Source organism: Carassius auratus, chromosome 25 (genome assembly GCF_003368295.1).
Source record: "Carassius auratus strain Wakin chromosome 25, ASM336829v1, whole genome shotgun sequence".
In the NCBI taxonomy this organism is placed as follows: Eukaryota; Metazoa; Chordata; class Actinopteri; order Cypriniformes; family Cyprinidae; genus Carassius; species Carassius auratus.
The window spans coordinates 7,018,790-7,028,339 of NC_039267.1; the positions used below are offsets into that span (position 1 = coordinate 7,018,790).

At 37.0% G+C, this 9,550-nt stretch overlaps 1 protein-coding gene across 2 annotated transcripts; it reads right to left on the reverse strand.

Annotated features, from left to right (window-relative positions):
* Positions 1–3,032: 3,032 nt before the first annotated feature.
* LOC113043867 (C-C motif chemokine 13-like) lies at positions 3,033–9,321 on the reverse strand. 2 transcript variants are annotated; one of them, XM_026203448.1, is made up of 3 exons: positions 9,138–9,321; positions 3,420–3,543; positions 3,033–3,326 (listed from the first exon to the last, which is right to left on the reverse strand). In XM_026203448.1, the coding sequence occupies exons 1-3, from the start codon at positions 9,199–9,201 to the stop codon at positions 3,224–3,226; spliced, it is 291 nt and encodes a 96-aa protein (XP_026059233.1). In that variant the 5' UTR covers positions 9,202–9,321; the 3' UTR covers positions 3,033–3,223. The 2 variants fall into 2 exon arrangements, with proteins under 2 accessions (XP_026059233.1, XP_026059232.1); XM_026203447.1 differs by lacking the exon at positions 9,138–9,321 and adding an exon at positions 3,740–3,863.
* Positions 9,322–9,550: the final 229 nt, after the last annotated feature.

Here is a 9,550-nt window from a genome sequence, read left to right on the forward strand (position 1 = left end):
GGTACTTACATACAGAAAATCGAAATTGCGTTACTCTCAGATCCTCGGTACATACAGGTAACACTAACAGTAGAGCCTAACAATCTAGATCAAATACAAAATATAGATACAACTATACAATAAGGGCATGTAGAAAGGACATATAATAAAAATAAAGTTTAATAAAGCAGCGCAAGGCATGTGGCAGATAGAGTGCAAACCAGTGAAATTAACAAACAGTGCAAATAAAAGATTTTTAGTGCAAAAAAGCTTATTCAGTCTGAAAGTGACAAAGGGCTCAAGAGCAGTTATTTTATTTAAACTGACTGATGAGGTGGTAGAATGAGGTCAGTTCCATGCTGAATGAGGTCATGGAAACTGATGGCAGCAAACTGAAGAAGCTGTGTGATGGGTGAGTGGTATCTCCTCCAATGCAGAGGGCTTTATGGGTGAGTTGGGTTCCATAAATGTCCTGGAGGGAGGGGATAGAGACAACAATGATCTTCTCAGCTGCTCTCACTATGTGTTGCAGAGTCTTCTGGCAAGACACGTTACAGGCACCATACCACACCGTGATGCAGCTCGTCAGGATGCTCTCAATGGTGCCTCTGTAGAAGGTGTACATGATAGGGGGCGGGGCTCTGGCTCTCCTCAGTTTGTGGGGGAAGTAGAGACACTGCTGTAATTTCTTGGCCAGTGCTGCGGTGTTGTCAGTCCAGGAGAGGTCCTCTGTGATGTGCACACACAGGAACTAGGTGCTGCTCACTCTCTCCACAGTCGCAACGTTGATGTTCAGAGGAGCATGCAGAGTGTGAACTCTCCTGAAGTCATCTCCTTCATCTTCTCCACGTTCAGAGAGAGATTGTTGTCACTGCACCATCACCTCGCTCCTGTAGTTTGTCTCATCCTTATTGCTAATGAGACCCACCACAGTCGTGTCATCTGCAAACTTAATGAAGAGGTTGGAGTTGTGTGACAGTGTGCAGTCATGGGTCAGCAGAGTGAAGAGGATGGGGCTCAGCACACACCCTTGGGGGGCCCCAGTGTTCAGTGTGATGGTGCTGGATGTGTTGCTGCCGACCCGTACGGCCTGATGTCTTCCAATCAGAAAGTCCAACAGCCAGTGGCACAGTGAAGTGTTGAGCCCCAGCTGGACCAGTTTGTAAATGAGCTGTTGAGGTATGATTGTGTTGAATGCTGAACTGAAGTCTATGAACACCATTCTAATGGATGAGTCCTTTTTGTCTATATGTGTGAGTGCTGAGTGGACGGCAGTGGCGATGGCATCATCGGTCGAACGGTTGGACCTATATGCAAATATCGTTGGAGATGGCTTCTTCGGGACTGGAATAATGGTGGTAGCTTTGAAACATGTGTGAACAACAGCTTGACTAAGTGAGATGTTGAAAATGTCTGTGAAGACATCAGTGAGTTGTGCTGCACAGCCTCTCAGTACATGCCCAGGAATGTTGTCAGGACCCGGAGATTTGCATGCATTGATCCTGCTGGTCACCGGGAGGAGGTTGAGTCTTCTGTGCAGTGGTGCTGTTTTGTTTCTCAAAGCAAGCGAAGAAGGTGTTCAGCTCGTTCAGCAGAGAGATGTTGCTGTCACAGGTCTGCGGTGGGGGGGTTGTAGTCTGTAACAGGTTGCCACAGGCTCCGAGTGTCTCTGCTTTCGCTGAATTGATGGGCTATCCTCCTGGAGGACTGTCTCTTAGCCTCTCTGATGCCACAGGACAGGTTGGCCCTAGCTGTTCTCAGGTCCACCTCATCTCCAGATCTGAAGGCAGCGTTCCGAGCCTTCAGGAGTCTGTAGACCTCCCCTGTCATCCATTTGAAGGCTCCTCTCTGTGCGGTGTAAACAACCATCACCATCTTGGATAATCATCCAAGCAATACTCAACATTACACAACCATTAATGGCGGTGTAAGATAAAGTGTGTTATTGGTAGCATCTGTGTGAGACTGGTTTCAGGTGAACTTGTGATTGGTGTAATGGAGCATGGGAAATGTAGTCCGGGGTGATGTGTAACAGTCAGAGCAGTGTGAGAGTCCATGTGGACAGCTGGTGACCTCTGGTGGTGAGTAACGAAAGTTTATTGACCTAAGTCTTTTTGCACAATATGAAAGTGATACATATGTAATGTACACCAGCTTGCTTCCATGAGAAAAATATATGCTCACATTTTAGGACACAAACCAGATGTGTTTACCAGTGAGGAAAGAACATATAAGGGTTATTTATAATGAAGGTATCTTTTAATAACAGACAAAGCTTGCAAAGTTGCAAATATAAGAGAAACAAATATTAAATTCAGAAGAAACTGAGATCTTATCATCTAAGAGATTTACTAATTCAGAAGTGCCACATAAGTCCATTTCTATTTGACCATCAAGAGGTTTATAAATCCAGCTCATAATTATTTGTGCTTGTATTGCCCAAGCTTACAATTTAAAGTTTGACATTGCCCATCCACCTTTACCAGTTGTAAAACATCCAATTTAATCTTAGATTTCCTGCCTGCCCATATAAATTTTGATATTACTTTTATTATACATACATTTATACATTTATTAATTTCAGATAATTTAAAGAAATTGAAGAAAGAATATATATGATTGTGTGAAGGATAATCATTTTAATTACATTTATCGTTCCTAAGAAAGAAACAGGAAGAGTAGACCGCGTGTCAAATATTTCTTAACCTGTACTATCAAAGGTTTTATATTTGATAGATATAGTGATAGTTTCTGTGGTCTCTCAAATCATTTAATAAAGTCCTAATGTGCTTTATTTGAGTTAGTACATCTTCTGATTTTGAGATATAATACTGCCCTTGTAAACTGGATAACATGCTTTTCTAATTGAAGTTGTTTATCTATTCCATCCTTATTCTTTTTAAGAAATTATCATACCTCCAATATAAGCTTCGTAGCTATCCCATAACCCTCTGGGATCAGTTTCTACTAACTCATTACAAAGGAAATAATAATCAGTTTTTTCCTTTAAATATTCCACAAACTGGTCATACATAAAATCAAAAGGCTTTATTTTACAGAAATAAGAAGACTCTGTTCATGACATGAATCACAAATCAAACTAGAAACTGCACAATGGTAACTGAGGGTGATTTATCCAAGGTAGGATTAAGAAACAATTAAAGTCACCACTCAAAATAATATTATTACAATATAAATTTGACAATATACTGAATACTTGTACAAAAATGTGTGATTAAGATTATTAGGGTGGTGTAGCAGTTCTTTTGTCCACTATATCAACATGGCTGCGCACCCAGGAAGTCTCTGGATTTATACAGAACTCTCTCTTTGCAATTGTCTTAAACCTGAGAAAAAAAAGAACATGAATTAAGTCTAACACTTCAGAAGATTATTTCATGGAGGTTCACTTTGAAAATGAAACAATAGATGATACTCACACAATAGCGTGTCTGCGACAGCTGCTGCTGGTCCAATAGTAAGACACCACCTTATTCACAGGAACCTTTATATTACTGAACTCTCCACAGCAAATAGATTGTGCTGCTCCAATTGATAAGACAGCTGAAATAAGGAGATATCCAAAATATCACAAACCCATTTTCAGGCAAAAATGCAAAGAAAAACATTTTTAAGAAAATGTAAAACTGTTATATCTATATTTTGAAATCACCAAATGCAACAAATGAAACTAAACCTGTCATAAATATTCTGAAAAGAACACTTTTGTTCTAAATTCAAAATTGAAAAGAGCCCTCACCGCTTGAAGTCATCTGCAGAGAGCTGAAGATCACCAGGAACAGCAAACACATCAGGCTTCTCATTCTTCAAGAAGTTTCTACACAATGACAGAAAGAGTCTGTAGAAGTTCTGTAGAGCTTGAAGATCTCAGAGCTGTTGTGTCCAGAATAGCGTCTGAGCATCCTCTTATATGCAGTCAGAGACATATTCCTACTAAACACATTCATGTAAATCCACTTCTAAGTATCAACATATCAGAATGAGAGGTGTTTTTAGCTTTCTACTCATGCAAGAGAGTTGAAGGTACTTTTCTTTCAGTTTACTGAAAATATGCTTGAGGAAAACAACACACAGCTTCCTTTTTTTCAGGCCTGTCATGTTCAGCGCTAAATCTGATGATTTACAAAATTCACCATTTTATTATTGTATAAAAATATACTCGGAATAGAAAATATGTGGCTATTGTACTTTGAGATATTACACTAATATTACCACACAAATACCTTCAACAACCTTCTACAGCTTCCCAAATACACAATAAAAAAAAGTGCTATGATTTGGATATCAATAAAATAAAACAAACAAATTATAAGCTTGAAAAGGTTGTCTGAGCACCTTTGTGTGATTATGAGTGATCCAGTGTGTCTTTCTGAGAGGGTGCAAAACTGAATCTGGCAGTTTGTGACAAAAAGCAAGAATCTTTAGCATGGTTTTATTATCATCTACTTTAGTCTAACCCAGATGCAGATGAAATAACCAAGAGGCTCAGAGTCTGACTCCTAAAGTTCTTTACTCAAAAAAAAAAAAAAAAAACTCTGTCCTTAAGTGTCAGACAAGAGAGAAATCCAAAGCAACACTCAACAGAAGACAGCTAAATTCTCTAACCAAAAATCCTCGGCAGCATCATACTCAAAAAGACTTTAGGACTGAACAAGAACAATAGTCAGTGAGGCATTTAAATAGGGTGTGCAATTAGCAAAGAATCAATACAGGTGTGCTACAAGTCTCTAATAAAGAGGTGATCTGGGGTTGAAAGTACGCCATCCAGTGGTGAAACCAGGGAAACTCAGGAAGAACATTACAGAACCCCCTCTTTTAGGAACGGCTCCTGACGTTCCAAACAGCTGGGGTCGGGTGGAGCCGAATGAAGTCCTTAATAAGACTCTTGTCCAGTATGTGGCGAGCAGGGACCCATGAAAAACACTACAATGCAAATCATATTTCCAATGTTACAAAAACTGCATTCTTCCATCTTAGAAACATTTCCAAGTTACGAAACATGTTATCTGTTTCTGATGGAGAAAAGCTAGTTCATGCATTCATGACCTCTAGACTGGACTATTGTAATGCACTTCTAGGTGGTTGTCCTAAATATGATCATATTACTCCAATTTTACAGTCTCTGCACTGGCTACCTATTAAGTTCCGTATCAGTTACAAATGATCATTACTTACCTATAAACCTAAATGGTTTAGCTCCTGCGTACCTAACTAGCCTTCTACCACGCAACAATCCATCACACATCCTAAGGTCACAAAACGCTGTACTTTTGGTAGTTCCTAGGATAGCAAAGTCCACTAAAGGAGGTAGAGCTTTTTCACATTTGGCTCCCAAACTCTGGAATAGCCTTCCTGATAATGTTCAGGGTTCAGACACACTCTCTCTGTTTAAATCTAGATTAAAAACGCATCTCTTTCACCAAGCATTTGAATAATGTACCTCTTAAATTGTGATTGTAGTTGCATCTGATCAAATGTGCATTTTTATTCATTAGCTTGGGTTAAACTAATTTTAGTTTGTTGGATCAGCAGCTATGCTAATGATGTCTCTATTTTGTTTCTATGTTTTGCCGTAACTAGGATTTACACAAGCTCCAGTCTGGATCCAGAACACCTGAGAAGAGATGATGCTGACCCTCAGAGGACCTCAGATGACGCTAACCCTGAATCAACAAACAGAACTAACAAATATTGCTACAAGTGTGACTGCATCATATAACAATTATTAATTAATAATATAAATAATGTTCATCGTCTAGCTGACTATGTCTTGTATACATTTTTTCTAAAAATCCTGTCAAACGTGCACAAACTGACAGTCACCACCATAAGCTACTACTAAATATTGTAGAAACATAATTTTCTGTAAAGTTGCTTTGTAACGATTCGTATTGTAAAAAGCGTTATACAAATAAACTTGAATTGAATTGAATTGAATTGAATGTTGGACCAAAAACCCCTTGCTCTAAGAAAACAAAACCACTTCTTGTTTCTAGGGACACTTGTTGGTCTAGCAGATAAGTGAGAATAATTCAGCCACCAGTTTAACTGATTCACAGAAATAAAATGTGCAAATGTAATAAGATGAAAAAGGTCACTTTTCATTTGCAGTTAGTGACAAAAATATTGGGATCTACTTAAGGGTTTTCTGAATCTGACTAAAATGAGAATTTGTCTTCTAACCCTAATGGCACATAAACATTTTAGACTAACTGAAATCAAACCAGTCTGGTTTTTACAGTACAGATCTAGATGTATCTGTGTGCCTGTGGACCGCTATGAAGTAGTAGAGATAGTTTTGATTTAAGGGGTGATTTTGGCATTTTTCAGACTTGGGAAAGTCTTGTGCACTAGTTCCGGTGGTACACACAAATTTTCAAGAAGCCAAGTGTGAGTATTTCAGCCCCTCTAGCTCAGCATGTCACGGTTCACAGGTCTGTGGATTCCTGTTCTGTTGTTTTTTGTGTGTGTCTTTGCTGTCACGTGTGTTGCTGGGCAACTCACGAGCGCTGATTAGTGATCAGCTGCAGCTGCGGCTCGTCAGCACTGCTATTTTATGTCTCTGTGTTTGTTTGTTCATTGTTGGATTGTTCTGTTGGCTCACGCTGTGTTCCTTTGCAATTCTCTACGTTTCATCTCGTGGGTTCCAGTCGCTCATTTCGGAGTTTCTGCCTCTGTTCAGAGTGGATGTTTATCTGTCAGTGTTTTCCTCGTCGGATTGTGTTCGGAGATCTGCCCATTGTAGTCCCTGTGCTGCCAAGGACCAACTCTACCAAGACTTTCCTGACCAATCACGTTGTACATTCTCTTCTGTTCTAAATAAAGGAATTATTAACTTGCAGTTGAATCTTGAGTTATCTGTCCTGACGCAGCATAGATGTGCATTTTTTTTATTTAATTTGACAAACGATTGATTAATCTACCTTTAATATTGACTTCTTAATAATAATAATAATAAAAGAATCAAAATCTATATATTAGAGGATACAAGTTTTAATTTTATCACTTATATTTTATGGGATATCTTAACCCAAACACATAAAAATACTTCAGTAAAAATGTCCAGTACACTTTAAGATTTTTTCCCCCCCTCATCCTATTTGTTTTGCCGTTCATGTGAAAATGTGGCAACTTTTCAGATTTAAAAAATGAGAATATGCTTCAGAAAAGCAACCAAAACTTGGATCTTGTTGTGTTCAGTAATAAATTTGAATTTCAAATATAGACTGCATATGTTCATGAGCTTGCTGTATTCATTTTTTCATTAGTAATAAAGGACTCATTTAAATGTTTTATATGGTGTGTATTTCAAGAAAATGGATGGAAGTATTATATTATGTGTACACATCATGACCAAGACAGATTAAATGCTGTTTCTCCTGAAATTCAACATTTACACAAATTTAACTGTGTTCATGTTAAAGTTGTTTAAGGAAGCAAATATCACCATCAGAAGACACCTTTAGAAAATAACTAAAAAAAAAAACAACACTACAATGTAACCTCATATTTGTATAGACAAACACAACATTTTATTTGATACAGCTGGTATGAAGAGAAAGATCACTTAAACAAAAATAAATAATTATTATAAAATATATATTCTAGACTCTAGAGTAATAAAAGTAGGCTACAATGAACTTCCCTATAGAAATTGAAGAATGAGTAAAGCCTTTTCCCATTAAATACTGTATAAATGTATAGATAATCTCCCCTTTCATTTCTATGGTCTGTTAGGACTTGGTTGCAGAGATGAACATGATGAAGAAGATATGAGATAATAAGATAATGAACCATATAAAGTCTATAGAGACCGCTTTTACAAGAAAGAAGTCAGCAGAGTTATTGTGAATGAAATAAATTGTGCTGCATCATGTGTAAAAAAAAAAAAAAAACAGAAAAAACCTTTTCTCACATTCATAACTTAATGTTCACTTCTTTTTGTATTGTGTCACATTTGCGTCTCTTTATTGTAAAGCACTGTAAAATTTTGATTCAGATCAGTTTAGCTAATCTCGCATTTGAGGAGGAATTTTAAGCGCTCAATATGAAACCTGAATTGCATAACAGTAACAAACCAGTTTTCTTCACTTTGCATTTGATCCATATTAGATTGCAATAAAATGATTTATTAATGAAGAGGTGACTCTGAATAAACACCCATAAAAACATATTTGTGTGTAAAAGTCTTTTTGAAGCATGTACAGTTATATAATTAATTGTGTGTTACAAGGATTTGCACAAGTGTCTCTTATTTATTAGATTGTTTTTTTTTTTTGGTTTCATATTTATTTACTAAATGTTTTGTATCACACCTCATAAATAAAACTAAAGTAAGTTTAAATACAATCTAAATAAAGAATAAATACTAAATCTATAGAAGGATTACATTAATTTACATTTTATTAAAAAAGATGGATTTATTTGCAAACATTATTTGGAGAATATATATTAATATACACATCAGAAATATGGTTGTACATACAGTATGAAATGCAGAGATCAAATAGAAACAGTGTAGCTTCGTTTAGACTGTACAGCTCTGAGTCTTTGCTGTAGTAGCAGTTCTCAATGCAGCAGAAGTAGATTCTGTAGCAGATGTTTGTGTAGCATTTGTTGTTGATTTAGCATTAGATTCTGTAGTCATTGTTCTTTTGTCCACTGTTTCAATATGACTCTTCACCCAGGGGGTCTCTGGATCAATACAGAACTCTTTCCCTGCAATTGTCTGAAACCTGAAGGGAAAAAACATAAACATAATTTAAGTCAAATACTTCAGAAGAGTTTCTAAATCATGTTTACTTTCTAGTTTGTAAACAAAATAATAGTTAAGATGACACTCACACAATAGCGCGTATGGGACAGATGCTGCTGGTCCAACAGTAAGACACGACTTTATTCACAGGAATCTTCACTTTACTGAACCCTTGACAACACTTTGAGTTTGCCACTGCAATTGCCAGGTTAGCTGAAATATGAAGATATGTGGAAAATCAAATATCTGTATTCATGCAAAAAGATTATAAGATGTAACAATCTTTTTAAATCACAAAATGCATCAAATGCAACTAAAACTTCCATAAATATTCTAAAAACAATACATTTTTTCTTAATTCAAAATGAAAAAAAGCACTCACCGCTTGAAGTCATCTGCACAGAGCAGAAGATCACCAGGAACAGCAAACACATCAGGCTTCTCATTCTTCAAGAAATTTCTTCACAATGACAGAAAGAATCTGTAGAAGTTCTGTAGAGCTTGAAGATCTCAGAGCTGTTGTGTCCAGAATAACGTCTGAGCATCCTCTTATATACACAGTCAGAGACATATTCCTCGTGCACATTCATGTAAATCGATTTCTGAGTATTAACATTGCAGAATGAGAGGTGTTTTTAGCTCTTCCTTTTTTCTCATCCGTTTTCTGCTTTCTACTCATGTAAGAGAGTTGAAGATACTTTTCTTTCAAGTTCATCGAAAATGTGCTTGAGGAAAACAACACACAGCTTCCTTTTTTTTCAGTGTTTAAAGGGACAGGGGCTTTTTTTTTTTTTT